The sequence below is a fragment of the Notolabrus celidotus genome, chromosome 23 (genome assembly GCF_009762535.1).
Source record: "Notolabrus celidotus isolate fNotCel1 chromosome 23, fNotCel1.pri, whole genome shotgun sequence".
Taxonomy (NCBI): Eukaryota; Metazoa; Chordata; class Actinopteri; order Labriformes; family Labridae; genus Notolabrus; species Notolabrus celidotus.
Window position 1 is genome coordinate 26,784,864 of NC_048294.1, and position 18,175 is coordinate 26,803,038.

Sequence of the window (18,175 nt, forward strand, 5' to 3'; positions counted from 1 at the left end):
GCCACAGAAAACTAAAATATAAATATATAAACATGAAACATGAAATGTTTGTTGTTTTTTTTGGTGTTTTCCCAGGTTTACTCCGGCTGTAGATAGCAGCTTTTTTTAAACTCTTTTTAAGAACACATCATGTATTGATTGACATCGGGACAGAAAGATCATTTTAACCAGTATAGCAAAAAGTGGATCTAAATCTGATTACCAACCCCAGCTTTAAGATGTCCCTTTAAATAAATAATAATAAAATTAATTTTAAGCTCTAAGCATTTAAGTAGCTGACGACACAGACTCTGTACTCACTTAATCATCTTGTAGGTGTCTGGGTCTGAGATCTTGACAGTGCGGGCAACATTCCAGGATACGTGAATCATGGGTACGATGGATTTGACCTTCTTCACTTCGTTCCACTCAAACCTCTCCAGGGCTAGCTGGTATTGGTAAGCTGCAGATGTGCATGAAACACTGTTAGCGAAACAAAACAAAATCTTCTTACTGCTGATGAAAGTAATCTGCAATCACTCACAACTGAGAGGTCCCACATTCCAGGCGATGTTGTTGCACCAGCCAACAGCCTGAACCCAGTGAACGGTTCCAGCGTTGATCCACACCAGGTCTCCAGGCCGCTGGATGAAGCGATACACGGGTATGTTGGCCTTGTAGAGATCCTCTAACACTGGCCACCAGGACCCTGTTAAGTAATCTACTCCATGCCTGAACACACATGAGGAAAAGTTGTATTAGAGCCATTATCTATCTTCAAACCTGTCTCAATGATCAAATGTTCAGGCAAACTTGCATTCTTCCATTTATTACTTACTTTTCACAAAAGTCATTAATGGCATGCCAGTAGTTTTCATGAACAGAGAACCACTCGCAGTCTCCAGGGCCGATGTTGATGTTCACTGAGCAGAAGTTGTTGTTCTCTTGGTGACCTGTTATACAAGGATGGAACATCCCATATTCAGAATTTAAAATAATCGTATTCCAAGCAGTAACTTCAAATATCTACTCCCCATTTCAATAGTCAAAAATGATCTGTTACCTGGCGTTCGGCTCCCTGGAACTTTCATGTAAAGCTGAACAGTGTTCATGCCCAGAATGGTGTGTCCAACATGGCTCAGCATGTTTCCACTTGATGCTACACGCATGAATGCTGGCAGCTTCTGCAACTCCTGAAGTTGTGGCTTCCACCTAAGCAGAGACAGCAGGTCAGAACCACACTGTAATCTTTACCCACATAATTAAGATACATGGAGCAACTTTAAACGCAAGCATGTCAAATGTGTCTGCAGTTCTGAAGCATGGCCACGAGAGGGCAGTGGAACTTCAAACCCAGTTTTATGTGATGAAGATCAGAGTCATACTGTCTGCTGCTAGGAGGTGCTTACTTACCTCTTTGGATCTGAGAGGTCAATGTTGGTACCAAATTTAATGATCTTTCCCACTGACTTCTGCTCCGTGCTGAGGAAAGAGAGGAGGGCGGTTAGATTGAAGCATTTCCAGAACGAGAAAAACACGGAGGTGTTGTGGAAATCTTTACTGTTCTTACCCAGTGCTTTCTTTAGAGCTGTCCTTGCTGACAGTATCGCTGTTATTGGATGGCTTCTTCTCCCTCTCCTTCTCCTTCTCCTTCTCCTTTTCCTTTTCCTTTTCCTTTTCCTTCTCCTTCTCTTTCTCATCATCATAATCCTCCTCCTCATCACTGCCCTTTTCCTCCTAAAATGATCATTTTAAATCAGCTAAAGAAGTGCACAGAATGAAAAAACACAGGGTCGGACCCCTTACATACACCAGCAGTTCAAAGTTTGGAACCATGAGCCTTGTCAAGAGTAAATTTGTAGAATGACTTGCCTTCTTAATGTGTTTAAGACCATCAGTTGTGTTGTTCAAAGGTAGGGTTAGTACACAATGGACACAGATTATGGTTAAACCAGATTATTTCATAGTTTTGATGTCTTCAGTATTAATCAACAATGTTGAAAATAATTAAAATAAATAAAAACCATTAAATGAGAAGGTGTGTCCAAACTTTTGACTGGTGGTGTATAACAGCTTTAAATGAATTTAAATGTCTTGAAGGACAGTAAATTGAAGAAGTAGACCTGGTCCCTCACCTGCAGACTCTCTTGGAAGCTGGAGGCTTGGTACTGTGCGTACTTGGCGATTGTGGTGTGGGAGCGGCTGCTCTCGCAGGGCCATGTCTGACCTGTCCCACTGGGGTCCCAGTTTTCATCAGCAGGCTGCTGAACCTGAGTCCTCACCTCTACTGCCTGCTCGGCATTGGCTTCCACCAGTGACTTTGTAGAAAACAGTCCGAGGTCTGACAGAGATAAAAAGGAACATTAGGCATATACGTGTGCTTTGTGAGAACACAAACATGGTCTGTTTTTGTCTCCGAGCTTAAAAGAGCAGTGTCAGAAGAGAAGCTATGAGATTCAACAACAAGCTTATCTTTGTTATTTTTATTCTAAAACAGGGGTGTCAAACATGCGGCCCACGGAAATTACAGAGAAGACATTAACTGCAATTTTTCAATCAAAGTAACTACTATTTCAGATTGATCCTCTAGGGGTTGCATAAAATCAGAGTGCTGACAGAGCGCACCTGATCTGTGCTTTTTTTGCAGGATTTTTTTCTCAAAGTGAGAAAATAGATTACTTGCTGTTTGCATAATCCGGTTCAGATTCATAAAGGCTTTTTAGAGCACTATAAGATGATCCAAGTAGCACTAAAGTTAACGCATATGTAAACTCGTCACGGCAGGAGCTGTGGATCGCGTGCCCGTGTTTACCATACAAGTGCATGCGTCACAGGCGCGCTCCATCACTACTAACACTAGCACTACACCCCAGCATACAACACTGTCCAGCAAGCAAACTGTTCATGCTGGAGCTGAGGGGTCCATAATAGTAACCTGTGTGTTTGGTGTGTCTGCAGCAGGTTTCAGGGCTTAAAGAATATCATATTCTGCCCACTATGAGACTCATCGTGGTGAAAAATACAACAGCTGTTTTTGTAGAAAGATAGTTCATTAAATGTGAATATTTTCAGAATATACTTTTTTGCACTAAAACAAAGGGAAAATGTAGAGTTGTTGTTATTCATAGGTTATTATGTTATGATTTTACTGGTCCGGCCCACTTCAGATCAACTAGGGCTGTATGTGGCCCCTGAACTGAAATGAGTTTGACGCCCCAGTTCTAAAATGTCAGGAAACCCTTTGATGAGTTTCAAACAGAGCAACTTACTGAGTCGTAGGGATCCAGCCAGGCCTCTGATGACAGTAACAGGATTTTTGGGGTCTGTACAGAACTGCAGCAGCACGGGGGAGAAGGCATCCCGCTTACTCTCCAACTGTAGACAAAAATCATGACGTGAACTGGGGCACTTAAAGTGGTCTCCATGTACAATGAATCACCACAAGACGGAAGCACAGACACACAAAGGGGTATGGAAACTGAGTAGCAGTTGTTCTAGTGTAGGGATGACTTGGTGAGGATTTAACCCACCAGTAACTAAAAATGTGAAAATCCCAGTAAAACTAATACACTGGATTTTTTTTAACATGTAAAGACAATTCCACATGATGCTTCATATCTGTAGAGCTTTCTTCTATAACATTGAGTCTGGTCCTGCTAGAGGTTTCTGCCTGTTAAAGGAAGTTTGTCCTTGCCACTGTAACTTGCTAAACACTGCAAGGTGCAATGCTCATGCTTAATTAAGATGAGATCAGACTGAGTCCTGATTTGGCGCTATACAAATAAAGATTGATTGATTGATATAAATTTAGATTATTTGTCTTCATCTGGCCTCTTTTAATTTATTAGTCATTTGTGCTTGAAAATATACTGTTTGTAGTTTGCTCTTATTATTGCCATAAATAATAACACATGATGTGTTAATTTGTGTTGATTTCCTATTTCTAATAAAAGGAGCGGGTATAGGACGTACATAGATACTGGGTGTAGGAGGATTCAGCTTCTCTCTGGGGATGGGTTCCTCTGCGTTCATGATGGGCTTCACAGAGAAGGCTGGGAGCAAGAACGACTCTCTGAACTTTCCTTTTACTCTTGACCCCCTAAAATAAAAAAACAGAAGAGAACATTTAAAGAAATGCAAATATAAAGGCAAAAGATGTAAAATGTCTACAGTGTGCCGGTTATACAGTGTAAGCTACTGGATCATAGACTGTATAAATAATGGATGTAGTATCCATGACGTCACTCATCTGTTTCAGAAGCACTGTTTTGAAGCCAATCGGCGGTGGGAGCCATATTGGAAATGCTGAACTCAACATAACTGCTGTTGAACTAGTGTGAGGTGAAGAGGCGGGCCTTTAGCATCCTCGCTAATAGCTACAGTGTTCCTGCCTGTCAATCAAGTCAGTTGTGCCCCTCATTATGGAAAACTCGTAAACTTAATATCTTTGAAATTGCCACGTTATTAATAAATTCATCCTGTACAGTGTGTGCCGATCGAGAAATGAGCTATCCAGACCACACTCTTGTTTTTGAACCAGGCTGTGAACATGTTTATTTCTGCTGTAAAGATCAGCTCTTTCAATGGGTGTGTATGTGGTTTCTGATACTTCCGGGTACTTGAGAAGCTGCGTTTGTAACGCTTCCACATTGGCTTCAATTCTCGCTGCAGTAGCTTGCCACTTGTCCTGAAAGGGTCACTTCCCTTAGCTCAAAACACATGTACCACTCTGACTGCATTGTTTGTTTTAATATCCATCTATCTCATAAGGTTGTGTGTAAAATGTGACAAACTTCTAAGTCCATGAATTAAAACAGAATACACACATTTAAATGAGAAATTAACTGTACATTTCTGAAATCAATCTTATTCCACAGATCACTTACTTGCAAGACCTAATAATTTCTCCAGCAGAGTTCTTGATGCTTATCTCCTCCAATGGAATCCTTTTTTCTTCCACTTCCGAGGCGATGAATGTCTCCCTGTCACCACTCTCTACCTTGATCAGCCGGATCTTCAGCTCCTTGGGTGGACCATCTGACAGCGCCTTCAGTTTCAGGAAGTCTGTTGAACCTAATGAAGAACCGGACTCTGCGACCATCTTGTGTTCAGAGGATCTATCTACAGAACTTCTTGACGTCCATTCTTCATGCTCTCCTTCAGTGGTGGAGCTTGAACTGGAAACTTCATTGCGTTTCTTCTTATCAGCACAAAGATTACTCCAGTTCTTCTCATAGCCCTCCTTGCTCTGTAAGTTGAGGTCACCAAGGATTCTGCGATCCTTCTTCTCCTTGTGGCTCTTGCCGTCCTTGTGACGCTTGTGGCTGGAACGCGAAAGAGCTGAAGAAGTTGATGATGATAAAGAGGAGGAGAAGGCCCTCTCATCTATCTTTTCTCGATGCTTCTTCTTCTCTTTCCTTTCTTCGTGCTTCCTGCTGCTACTGTGGCTGTGACCATGCTTTCTCTTCCTCTCCTTCTCCCTCTCTCTATCCCTGTTTCGGTCTTTCTCTCTGTGCTCCTTGACTTTTACAGGTTTGTATCTGTCTTCCACTTTGCCTTGGCCATCAGACTTGTCCAGGTTCTTTTCAGTGGGTGACTGTCGACTGAGCATGACTTCACAGCTCTTTCCTAACTCTGCGAGAGAAGACTCAGAGATGGTGGTCAACAGGTGTTCCTCCTTGACAACCTTATTGGGATTTAAGATGGTATGAGCACTCTTCTCTTCCCTGAAGTTCATCCTTCTCTGTGTTGTTTCTTCATCATCTCTCCAGACATCAGCATCCTCTATTTTCAGCTTCTTGTCCTCTAACTGAGGATGAGGGGAGGACTTCAGAGGTGAGAAAGAAGGACTAAATGGTGGATTGATTGATTCTGATGTTGGAGAGCTGCCCTGCTGCTGGCGGCAGATATCAGGGCCCAGTGACAGCGAAGAGGAATATTTAACCCCAACCAACGCTGATGGAGGGGGTCTCCCGAAGGGCCCACCCCGGTAAGCATACTTCTGTCTCTCTAGGACTGTTGCAAGAGACTTGAACATGCTGTTTACACCTGTTTGGTGAAGGTGAGGCCTTTGGGGTGGAGGGGAGCAAGACGGGGTTTCGGAATCATCTTCATCCTCCTCCTCATCAGCCTCACTTTTAGTCTGCTCAGGGAGACCATAAAGTTTAGCCAGGTCACTGTGACGGTAACTGGTGTTCCCTACTCCCATTTCCATGTCCATTGGCTGTTTAAGGGTCTGAACACTTGGAGACGGTTTTAGGTAATCCTCATCTTCCTCATTTAGAGAGGATGTTCGACTACAAGGGGATGCCAGTGAGCCTTGGCGGCTGAGCACAGGAGGGCTAGCATGTGGATTGGATCCAAAGTCTTCATGGTTTGGCTGATGCCTTGTTGCTGGAATAAGGTCTGGGGCACTCAGGTAACTTTTGATTGGGGAGATACTAGGAGAAAAGCTATCAAGAAGACTTGTTGACTCAGTCTTCTGACTGTTAAACATCTCCTCTTCCTTTTTGATAGATTCATCTAGCATGGCCATTATGTTCGCCAGACCATCAGGAAGCAGTGTGGACAACTCAGAAGGCTCTTCCTCAAACTGAGCACTGTCAGAGTCAGTGCTGAAGCTGCCGTCATTTCCATTTCCTACCCCCTGCTTGTTCAGGATTCCTCTTGTGGAGCTGGAGCTGGAGCTGGAGGGTAGAGGTGGATGAGGGAGTTTCTCCCTGGGAAAAGCCTGATACAGTTTGGGGGGCTCTCTAAGTGCCAGGTTTGGCAAAGATCGCTGGCTGCTCTCTTTGTCCCTGGCTATATCTTTGGATTGGTTGGGTGCAGGCTGCATGGCAGGGGGCTTGTTGGGGTGTAGAGACTGGTTTATCCCTGAGATATTCTGAGTTGATGATGGACTGAAAATCGTTCCGCCATTGTTGCTCCACATCTCTCTCTGCCTTTGCTTTTCTCTGGCATACTCAGTCTGAGGTGTGAGAGGGGGAGGTCGCAGCCTTTCTACAGGGGTAGCAGTGGTGAGTGACTGGCCCAGTGGACAAGCGGGTATGCCACCACGACTTAGCCAGGGGTAGGGGGGTGAAGCCTGGGAGTTTGGGGGTGACGGACCTGAGGAGGGGGCAGTGACTGAAGACAGTGGAGGAGGTGGAGGTGCTGGGGAAGTGCTGCCAGAGAGCAGTCTCTCCAGGTTCTCGATGGCCGTCTGCTCTTTGCCTTTCGCACTGGACAGCTCAGACTCTCTCTTTCGTTCCATCCTCTTGTTCTCCTCCTCTTTCCTCTCAAACTGTCTTTGTTTTTTCTTTTCCTCCTCTTGCCTTTCCAGCTCCCTCTTTTTCTCTCATGCGCCTCCCTCTTCTTTTTCTCCTCCTCTTGTTTTTGCCACTCTCTCTTCTTTTCTTGTTCTCTCTCCCAGTCTCTCCTTTTTCTCTCCTCTTCCTGTCTCTCCAGTTCTCTCTTTCTTCTCTCCTCCTCCAGCCTATGCATTTCTTTTCTCCTTTCCTCGTCTTGCCTCCCCTTTCTGTCCCGCTCCTGCCTCTCCCAGTCTTTCCTTCTCCTCTCCTCCGCCTGTCTATCCAGCTCCCTCTTTTGAATCCCCTCTTTCTTCCTTTCCTGCTCATTTCTCCTCTCTTGCCGCTTTTGCATAAGTTCCCATTCCATTTTCTGCCTCTCCTCTGCTCTCATTCTCTCATTCTTTTCATGGTCCTCTCTGTCTCTCTTCCCCCTTTCTACAGCTTGCATATGACCTTCAAGCTCCGCGTCAAGCTTGTCTAAGGCCTCTTCAATTGACTGGGGGACAGAGGTGGGAGCTGGAGGACACATTTTGCGCTGAGTATACACCTTTGTCGAGGCAGTGTCTTGCTGATGAACAAGACCAGGAAAGATGGCTGGCTTGGATGGCAGAGGGGCAGCGTTGACTGTTGAGAGGGGTTGAAGCCTTGAGGGTGAAGCTGAGCGATAGGTAGCAGGAGTCATAGAGAGAGGGTTTAAAACTCTGCTTGTGATCACACTGTCCCCGGCCCGCTGGTGCCCTGAGGAGAACAGAGAAGATGAGGAAAATGGAGGAGGTTGCTCCTGTTCAGCCTGAGTGTAGAATGAGGTCCTGCCATTTATGGGTTGGGATTTGGTGGTTGGTTGTTTTGGTCTGGACAGACCCTGTTGGTGAGGCTGGTTGGCACTAATGGTTTGGCCTCTTTGACATCCTGGCTGCAGAAGTGAATCCAGCTGAAGGATCGGGTTAGTGATGCTGCTGGTGGACGTTTGTGGTACTGGCTCTCTTCCTCTCTCCCAACAGTTACTACTTCTATTGTTCACAGGGCAACCAGCAGGGAGTGCTGTGGTCTGTCCAGATGAGGAACCACCACCACCGGAGTTGGTACAGTTGCCAAAGCCATTGTTGGAGCAGGAGGCCTGGGATATAGGAAGATTGGGGGTAATAACAGGTGTTCGTGTTGAGTTAGTCTGGGGCAGAGGAGGGCTAACATGCCGTTGATGCTGGGGGGGCTTAGGAACCTGACTATTTATGACCTGATTGTGGCCGTGCTGGTGCTGAGGTAGCAGTCCTGGACCACTGTAGATGCCCGACTCCTAAAGAGACGCACATAGAAAACAAAATCAATGAATTCATTAAAAACAATCAGGATTTAATGACTGTAGCTACCTGCTGTGATACATCAAAAGACCCCCTTACCCCAATACCCATAGAGATGATAAGAAGAAGGAGAAGAAGGAGAAGAAGAAGAAGAAGAAGAAGAAGAAGAAGAAGAAGAAGAAGAAGAAGAAGAAGAAGAAGAAGAAGAAGAAGAAGAAGAAGAAGAAGAAGAAGAAGAAGAAGAAGAAGAAGAAGAAGAAGAAGAAGAAGAAGAAGAAGAAGAAGAAGAAGAAGAAGAAGAAGAAGAAGAAGAAGAAGAAGAAGAAGAAGAAGAAGAAGAAGAAGAAGAAGAAGAAGAAGAAGAAGAAGAAGAAGAAGAAGAAGAAGAAGAAGAAGAAGAAGAAGCTTTTAAATAAAATGTATTATTAGTAATATTATAACACCTCTGATAACAAAGTGAAATTAACAATGTACAGGTTCATTAATGCAAGACTTGTACTCACGAGGGATTGACTGCTGGGTCTGTTCCGGTATCTCCAGGCCTCATGAGGCCCACTGTGCTGTTGCTGAGGTACTGAGGTGCTGCTGGCAGGAGAAGTTGGATGAGTTGGATGAGGAGGAGGTGGAGGACCCAGGTGTTCCAGCCCTGGATGAGGCTGGAAGTGGCTGTAAGGCACACTGCTGTTGCTGTTACTGGTTGCAGAGGGGTTTGCTGGTGGCACACGGGCGTTTAGGTAATGATCTCTGTCTCCCCGTTTTAGGGTAGAAGACGTGTGAGAGGTAGCTTGGCTGCCACCTTGGCCCCTAATGAGAGCGCCTCTCTGGTTGTGATGACCATGAGGCTCCACGGCCTGACAGGTTGGAACTAGCCCCAGTTTGGAGCTTGGGCTGGGGTTAGAAGAGGAATGAGAGGACTGCTGGTTTACAGCCTGAGATCGGAATGTGTCTTTCTGGAGCTGAGGAGCACATCCCTGGTTGTAGCTTCTAGGAGATGAATGTGATGAAGGGGAGAGGTTTGAAGGGGTGGGGGAGAAGGTAGATGACTTTTGGGTGTAGCTGCTCATTCCATGTTTGTTGGTTTCCTGGAGACAAATAAAGAAAAGGCAACTGAAACAACAAAGAGTGATATCAAGAACAACATGGCATCAGTGTTCTATGTTAGGTTCAGACAGCTGGTACATTTTTATGAAAAAATACACCACTCATTAAATTTTTTTTTGGCGACTATGGTCACAGAAAAGTTTTAAACCCTGGTCCACGGTATTAGCTCTGACCCAGTATTATCTGAGGAAGTAGTTTTTTCTTACAGTATGGACCTGGAACTCCTGTGATGGTTGGTTCTTGCGGTCAGAGTTCTGGTGCTGCCAGGGAATGCTGCTGTTCTTGTGGAGAGGGTTCCAGAAGGCAGGTTTTGGAGAGTGGTGATGGACTGATGACTCTTGCTGAGATAACAAAGACTGGACAGGGCCAGGAAAACACGGGAGCCCGGGATGAGATCCCTGCACAAGGAAGGAATTTTACAATTTTTAACATCCAAAGTTTTTACCAACAAAAACAGAGAAGCAAATTTGTAGAAAACCTGATATAGATGTTGCTTATAGTTAGAGCTGGCTCAGGCTTGGACCAGCTCTTAGTTATGCTGTTATTAGGCCCCTCTCCCTTGGAATCATCTACCAGTCAGGGTCTGGGAGGCAGACACCATCTCTACTTTTAAGAGTAGGCTTCAAAGTTTCCTTTTTGACAAGCTTATAGTTAGAGCTGGATCAGGCTTGCACCAGCTCTTAGTTATGCTGCTATAGGCTTAGACTGCCCGGGGGACCTGGCACACTGACACACAGGGATCCTCTATCTGTCTTTCCATCCCCCCATCACTTACTTTAACTCTCCCTATCCCATTAAAGTTAAAGGAGTCCCTGAGCTCCCTTGTCTCGTAGGTTCCTCTGAGTCGCTGCTGTGGACGTGCCAAGACTCCAGCTGCAACAACCGTCTCACCACTATCATTTCCCTCTATCTCTCTCTCCAACACGGTCTCAGCAGATGTGTGTCTAACATGAGTCTGGTCCTGCTGGAGGTTTCTGCCAGTTAAAGGAAGTTTGTCCTTGCCACTGTAACTTGCTAAATGCTGCAAAGTGCTCTGCTCATGGTGGATTAAGATGAGATCAGACTGAGTCCTGTCTAATGGGACTGGATCTTATCCTGTCTTGATGTTGGGTCTTTGTTAATAATAGAACATAGAGTAGGGTCTAGACCTGCTCTGTATAATGTTTGTTGTGATTTGGCCCCAGTTTCTTTACCTGATCTAAACTCTTCTTCCTCTTGCTCGGGCTGGGACAGTCCTCTACAGCTGGGCGGTAGGGCGGGTGTAGGGATAGTGGAGAAGTATGTTGGATGACTGAGTGTTCTCCCAATGGCGGTCCTGGTCTCTTCAGCTGACCCCCAAGCATCTTTCCTGGGTAGCCCCTCTGCTGTGAACAGATAATGCAACGTCAGATCAAAAACATCCTTTAAATGAAATGATCAGCCAGAGTGATGGTGCATTGAACGGAGTGTGTTTTATCTGTCTCCTTGTAACAAAAATCACAGCAGGAACACACTTTTATGTGTACATGGATCCTGAAACAGGATCATAGCCAATTAGAGAGCTCCCTACCTGGTGCACCTGAGCCCACATTTCATCTCCCTGCAATGGTGGACCCCGGGGAATGTGCTGCTCCTGAGGACCTCCAAACTGAGCAGACAGTAAAAAAAACAAACCTTGATCAGCTCTGAGAAATCGGTGCGCTCTGCTGCGTAACAAAATCAAATATGGCGTTGTAACTCACCTTCAGCAGTTGGTTTGGTCTACTAGAAAGATGGTTGTTGTGGGGAAGTCCACCGCTGCCTACATACCCTCCGTGATTGAGACGAAGTGTAGGCTCACTGTGAAAGGGCATAACAGCATGTCCTTGAGGAGGAAGGTGGGAATCATACAGCTGGCCCAGTTGCTCCCATGCTCTGTGGGGAGGGGGAGGATGAAGATGAGGAGGTCTCTGTTGCTCCCGATGCACACCTGGTAACATTGGCTGCTGAGGTTCAGGCTTCTCAGCTCCTCGCATGGGCCTGGAAGGCAGAGAAAGGACAAAGTGGTGTATGAGTGCAATATTCTTGCAGAATAAGTCCTTTTCCTGATGATTTTCTGCATCTCTTACCCATTACTAAAGAATTTACTGGGATGATTCAGTCCACCCATGGGACCGGGAGGTAGATGGGAAAGGAGCTGGTGTTGGTTTATTCCAGGCGAACACCTTATAAGTAACAAAGACAGAACACAGAACATTCAGGGGCATTTCTTTGCAGGTCTACTGTGAATCTTAACAGCTGTATGCTTTTTCTTCAGCTCTGATCGAAATAAAAATAACTCAACAGTTCAAATACTAGCTGAAACCCACAGGATGACAGTTCATTAAGAGGTAAGAAAAGTTTGTGTGTGTGCGTGTTGTCATGGCTGCAGACCTGGTAGTTGGCTGCCAGGTGCGGCCGCCCACGGGAGCCCATGGCCCCCGGCTGAGTCCGTCCAGAGGGAAGGAATCCCGTGTGCCACGCCCGCCAAACTGCTCTACTGCGTGATGCATCCAGCCTGTAGATGATAGCCACACTTGTTTTTAGTCTCTTTATTTACAGTTACAATGTCACTGAAACGTTTACATTTTGAACTATCAACAGCAGACTGACACACTGCCACGTAATTTCCTCCACATTAAGTAGCTAGCCCACAAAAAAAACACACTATAGATGAGGGACTATGTATTTATTTTGAGTGCAGTGCAAATAGTTGAAACAAGAGTACTTATTTAAATGGTCAAGCTTCAACTGAAAGTATTTCCACAGGCATGACAACATTATTCTTTAAACCAACGTAATAACCTCTTTAAAAGGTCACAACAAAGCAATTTGAACTTTATCCTAAACTTACATTACAGTGTCTGTCATGTCATTACAATTAAAGAACACCACAGAGCCTGTACTCACCGGACTAGCTTTGTCTGTGAAGCCCTCCACTGCAGCACGGAGAAGGCCTCACCTCAACAACGGGAATATCTGGACTGTCTGATTCTCTGGCAAGCACCACAAATCCAAAAGCTTATTGACTGCAGAGAGAGAGAGAGAGACAGAGAGAGAGAGAGAGAGAGAGAGAGAGAGAGAGAGAGAGAGAGTTCACACATGACCCTTATAAAAATTCTACATGACTCATTAGACAAAACTTGATAAAACAAGGTCATTACCAATTTTAAGTATTATATTTCAATGTTGGATATTTTAATCTCAATACAGAGGAGTGGTGGTAGAGCCAAGTCATTCCATAGACTGTACAAATCAGCCATGTCCTTATTTGGGCAGAACTTGGAAGTTTAATATATTCCAGTTATAATAAATCCCCCCGTACAGTGTGTGCCGATAGAGAAATGAGCTCTTCAGACCTGAACTGTTTTTTGAACCATGTTGTAAACATGTTTATTTCTGCTGTAAAAATCGTCTCTTTGAATGGGTGTGTATGTGGTTTCTGCTGTTTCTTCAGCCAGCCTCAAGCGGACGCTCCATGAACTGCAGTTTATAACACTTCTGCATGAGCTTCATATTCTAAACCCAGAGGTTGCAACTTGGGGCAGAGCGCAACAGTGCTCTGTGTGCATGTGTATGTGAAGTTCCCACTGTGTGTTTGGCACTTAACAAAGCAATGTGAAATAATACACAATGGGACAACAAGTGTACGACATTGCATGATCAGTATGAAAGCACAAAGGTGATGATGGCTGTGTTACGGTTATGTGGTGGACTTGGCTACAGCATTATGTTACAACATATCCAAGATGATGAACAAAGCAGAGTCAAACCATAGACTGTATAAAATATGGACGTAGTATCTGTGACGTCACCCATCTGTTTCTGAAGCGCTGTTTTGAGGCCAATCATCGACTGCAGCCATACTGAAAATACTAAACCAAGCAGCAACCTCCAGTCTAAAATGATGAGTCCAATGCGGAAGTGCAAGAAACTGCAGTTCATCGAAGATCCGCTTGAGGCTGGCTCCGGAAGTACCGGAAACCACATACACACCCATTCAAAGAAGATGATCTATACAGCAGAAATGAACATGTTTACAGTCTGGTTCAAAAGACGAGTGTAGTCTGGATAATCAATCAATCAATCTGTATTTGTATAGCACCACATCACAACAAACGTTATCTCAAGACGCTTTTACAAACATAGGAGGTCTAGACCACTCTGTCAAATTATGAACCTTAATCCATCATGAGCATTACACATCGCAGTATTTAGCTGGTTACAGTGGTGAGGAAAAACTTCCTTTTAACAGGCAGAAACGTCAAGCAGAACCAGACTCATGTTAGACAGCCATCATGCCTCGACCGAGTTGGGTCTTGAAAGAGGAATAGAGGGGAGTAAGAGTGAGAGGTAGTGATAACTCATTTCTTGATCGGCACGCACTGTGAGGGGGGTGAATTTTTTTCTAACGTGGCAATTTAGAAGATATTGAGATTACGAGTCTTCCAATGAGAGGCACAGCTGACTTGATTGACAAGCGGGAACACTGCAGCTGTTGGCTAGGGGAGTCAAAGCCCGCCTCTTTACGTCACACTGGCTCGTCAGAAGCAATATGGCTGCCGCCGCCGATTAGCTTCAAAACAGCTCTTCAGAAACAGATGGGTGACGTCACGGGTCCTATGTCCATATTTTATACAGTCTACGTACTGAACTCAACCTAATTGATGTTGAGCGATTGTGAGGTAAAGAGGCAGGCTTTGAGCCTCCTAGCCAACAGCTACAGTGTTCCTGCCTGTCAATCAAGCCTCTCATTGGAATGGGGGGTCTGCAGTCTCCGGCACTGTTATTTTTGGGGTCGTGGGCTAAAAATATTGGGAACTCCTGCTATATAGGACAGATTAACAGTGTGACAGCAGAGACAAAAGGAACTACATCCTCTGTCAACACTTGTCCTCATCATGGACACTTCCTTTCCTCATGCTTTGGTTAGCTATAGGAAGTTCAATTCCCCCATGGCATGTTCTGTAGATGGCTGCTGTGAGTTGGTCAGCCTGTAGGAGGCGCCACTTTGCCAGATATTACAGAACAGGCTTATTACTGGGGCACAGATGGCCCAAGGAGGGAGGCTCACCTATGAAGACAGACCTGGGGTTGCTTTAATCCCTACCATGGACCTCCTGATAATGAGAGACACAGCAAAAGACTAAGAGTTAGAGGTCCGAGTCACATATTAAGTGTGTTTATGCACGAGTGTTTGTTTATTAGCGTGTGTGTGTGTGTGTGTGTGTGTGTGTGTGTGTGTGTGTGTGTGTGTGTGTGTGTGTGTGAAGAGAAGAGTGTTTTCTTCAAAGTGGATGATTGTGTCTGTGTGTGTGCTGCAGTGTTCAGTGTGTGCATGCCCGGTGGATACACCAAGGTTTAATCTCATTACAGCAAGCATGATGGAGAGGGGGGGGGGGGGGGGGGGGGGGGGGGCAGCGACAGACGGTCCGAACAGGATGGAGGGCAGATTAAGAAGAAACAACGGAGACGGAGAAGAGATATGGGATGGAGGATGGTGTAGGACAGTAGGAACAGTGCCATGAAAATGCCCAAAACACACGAACACAGGCAGAGACAATACAAAGAACAGTGGTTGGGGAGAAAACATACAAAGAGAAGTTGAAAGGTTAATCTCTCCCTGCTTTTTGAGAGCAGACACACAAAGTCAAAGAGGGTAAAGAAATAAAAAGGTTTGGTTTAAAGATAGAAAGACAGACTCAAGGTAGACAAGACCAAGTGCTGATTCATGAACATATAGTAACTAGTCTTTTTGATTAGATGCTTCACGTCATTTTCAGGACAAAAATCATATTGTTTTGAAGTAAATGACAATCTCTGAATAACATGAGCTTAAAGTCATCTGAGTCTCTGCCGGAGACGTCCTTCTGCTATGGACGTCCCAGACTCCAGCTGATACTACTATTCGTCTCATCACTATCATCGCTCTATCTATCTCTCTCTCTCTCTCTCCCTCTATCCCTATTTCCAACCCAACTCAGTCTCAGCAGATGTGTGTCTAACATGAGTCTGGTCCTGCTGGAGGTTTCTGCCTGTTAAAGGAAGTTTGTCCTTGCCACCTTAACTTACTAAATGCTGCAAAGTGCTCTGCTCATGGTGGATTAAGATGAGATCAGACTGAGTCTTGTTTGTTGTGATTTGGCGCTTTATAAATAAAGATTGATTGATTGAGGATGGACAGACATGCACCGGCTATGATTCATTTCTCTTGCTCAGCACTCTTTTTTTCCGAGTTCTCCTAAATTAGCTCTGGTCTTACACAGTTCTTCCACCCACTAGCTCCTCTTTTCTCTCTTCCTTCTTCCCACCAACTCTGGATCTCTCTTGACTCTATTTAAAGACCAGGCTTGCTGACTCTGTTGGGAGGGGCGCTCTTCAATGACATACACATACCACCCTCTCTATCTCTCCTCCCCTTCTGCCTAACAGAGATCAGAGCTCTGCTGCTGTGTGAGAGAGGAGGCTGCTAACTACCAGGACTGCAAAAAGCATGCTTTATAACAAACTGACAAAAACAAACACTCATGCCGAGTGTACCTTTAAAAGTAGCAGAGTTTTTGATTTACTGTTGTGTCAAGTCTCAAGTGTCAGCTGCTCATCATCTCAATGGGTTCTCCTCAGCCCTGAAAGAGAGAAGAGAGATGCATCCATGTCAAGCTGTCATAAAAACAACGTAAAGCCAGGGTTAACACAGACCTGTGAGCAAACTGTGACACACCTAAAGCTTCAAAACATGTGATCTAACTCAGGAAGGTTAGGCGTTTTTCGACCAGAGGAACTTTACCCTGGAACTAGGGACTTTATCCCGGAAGTACATGCGTGTCGACCGGTGGACTCAGGGTCTAAATTTAGTTCAGGGGTAGATAATCTCCCCCCTAAAAAGCCCCTGCTAGGGGAGTAGTACTTTTCAAAGGTCCCGAGACTTTCGGGGGGCAGGGCCTGCAATGCTGGACGTGTCTGATTGGTAGATTAACCTCAGTGTTTTTATTCCGCCCGCCGTCCACAATAACATCACACACATCTGTGAGTCACTTGATTTCTCTTTCTTTCATTAGTTTTTATTTGTTCCATCTTTTTTGTATGTGTGTGTACTTTTCAAAAGAAGAAGCTGTGATTCTCTTGATTTACAGTAGTCTTCTCTCAGTCCACCGTGAATGCGTCTCTCCCGGTATTACGGTTTAAAAGTGACCCTGTAAACTGGAGACCTTCAGCTGAATGTGTCAGGGTTAGGGTTAGATGAGTTTACACAGCTGTTGAAACACAGAGGGAGTTCCTGGGAATGCAAACTAGTTTAGTTTTTATTAAAATTTGAAAATATCCTCATCAGATATTTAATGATCATTTAAAGACGTTTCTGAGGGATGCATCCGGCTGAAAGTCTCCAGTTAACAGGGTCGCTTTTTAAACCAAAACACTGGCCGATCTCTGAGAACAGTGAAAACTTTGGGGCGGCTCAGAGGCAAAAGATCAGGGGTGCCTCTGTGGCTCGCTCTCGACACAATGGTGAGACTGACTGTGGAGCTTAACAGATGAGCAGAAACACAAACAAGGCTGAATATACTAAAACAGGAAGAGCTGCGCCGGCTAAGTCAACTATCACTAGGGAACGAGTTGGGAAGGGGAAATACAGTAAAATAACAAAACATATGTGATACTATCGAGAAGAGAGGTGAGTTTAGAATGAGAAACATGAAGAGTGAGAAATATAAGGAGAACTCCAGCAGGAGGCCGAGCTGTGACTTGTGAGTGTAAATTGGGACAGTGGCGAGGATGTAATTACTGCTTTTATAGAGGGTGTGTGTTTATGTCTGTTGTGACCAAATGTTGTCTGTTCCAGTGGCTGCTCTGGCTATCACATTGTTCACAGACACTCTACCATACAGGGTCAGATATTCAGCTCTCTGAAACCAGACTGTCACATGCAAGCTCACACTCTATCAGATGGAACCAGAATTATGAAATGTGGTTAAATAAGATATGAGTCAGTGTTCAGTCCTATATATGTAGGCTTAATACAAACAGAAAAGATGTGAACGTCTCTGTATTTCAGTTTTGAAAAACCCCAATGACTCAGTGCCCTGGGGGAGGACTTGCGCTAAACCGCTGGCCCGAAACAACACCATCCGGGAACACCTCTTACAGTACAAACAAGGGTCTGTACCGGCCCCATCGCACGGGACTACAGCTGATTACTTGGACTTAATGCGGTCATTTCTGCCTCCAACAAAGTGTATTTAATGAGTTCATCTTGCTTATGTGCAAAAAAATGGATGTGATAAAACTGCAAGGGAGGGTGAGAAAAAGAGAACTACCAAATCAAAAGTTAAAAAAGAATCAGGAACATTCAAAGAACATTCTCAGTAGAAATGTGTTCAGATGTGAGGTTATAGTTTATTTACACCTGACAAAGAAGAAGTTGATCATTGCATTTTACTTTCAGTTTAACCTCAGTAAGTTGTAGTGTCTCTATATAGATGATCATTCTGTACATTACTATTTAGAGGAACA

General features: G+C 44.8%; 1 protein-coding gene across 1 annotated transcript in view; it reads right to left on the reverse strand.

The window, feature by feature from the left end:
- The window catches only part of kdm6ba (lysine (K)-specific demethylase 6B, a), a 32,279-nt gene that overhangs the window by 4,708 nt on the left and 9,396 nt on the right, over positions 1-18,175 (reverse strand). The window contains 19 exon segments of the mRNA XM_034676736.1: positions 301-442; positions 524-711; positions 818-932; positions 1,043-1,191; positions 1,393-1,461; positions 1,550-1,716; positions 2,115-2,320; positions 3,249-3,354; positions 3,952-4,078; positions 4,866-7,314; positions 7,317-8,562; positions 9,070-9,648; positions 9,874-10,065; positions 10,861-11,031; positions 11,217-11,294; positions 11,389-11,665; positions 11,755-11,850; positions 12,059-12,182; positions 12,575-12,693. Coding sequence (XP_034532627.1) covers positions 301-442; positions 524-711; positions 818-932; positions 1,043-1,191; positions 1,393-1,461; positions 1,550-1,716; positions 2,115-2,320; positions 3,249-3,354; positions 3,952-4,078; positions 4,866-7,314; positions 7,317-8,562; positions 9,070-9,648; positions 9,874-10,065; positions 10,861-11,031; positions 11,217-11,294; positions 11,389-11,665; positions 11,755-11,850; positions 12,059-12,177 — 6,476 coding nt within the window. The 5' untranslated portion in view covers positions 12,178-12,182; positions 12,575-12,693.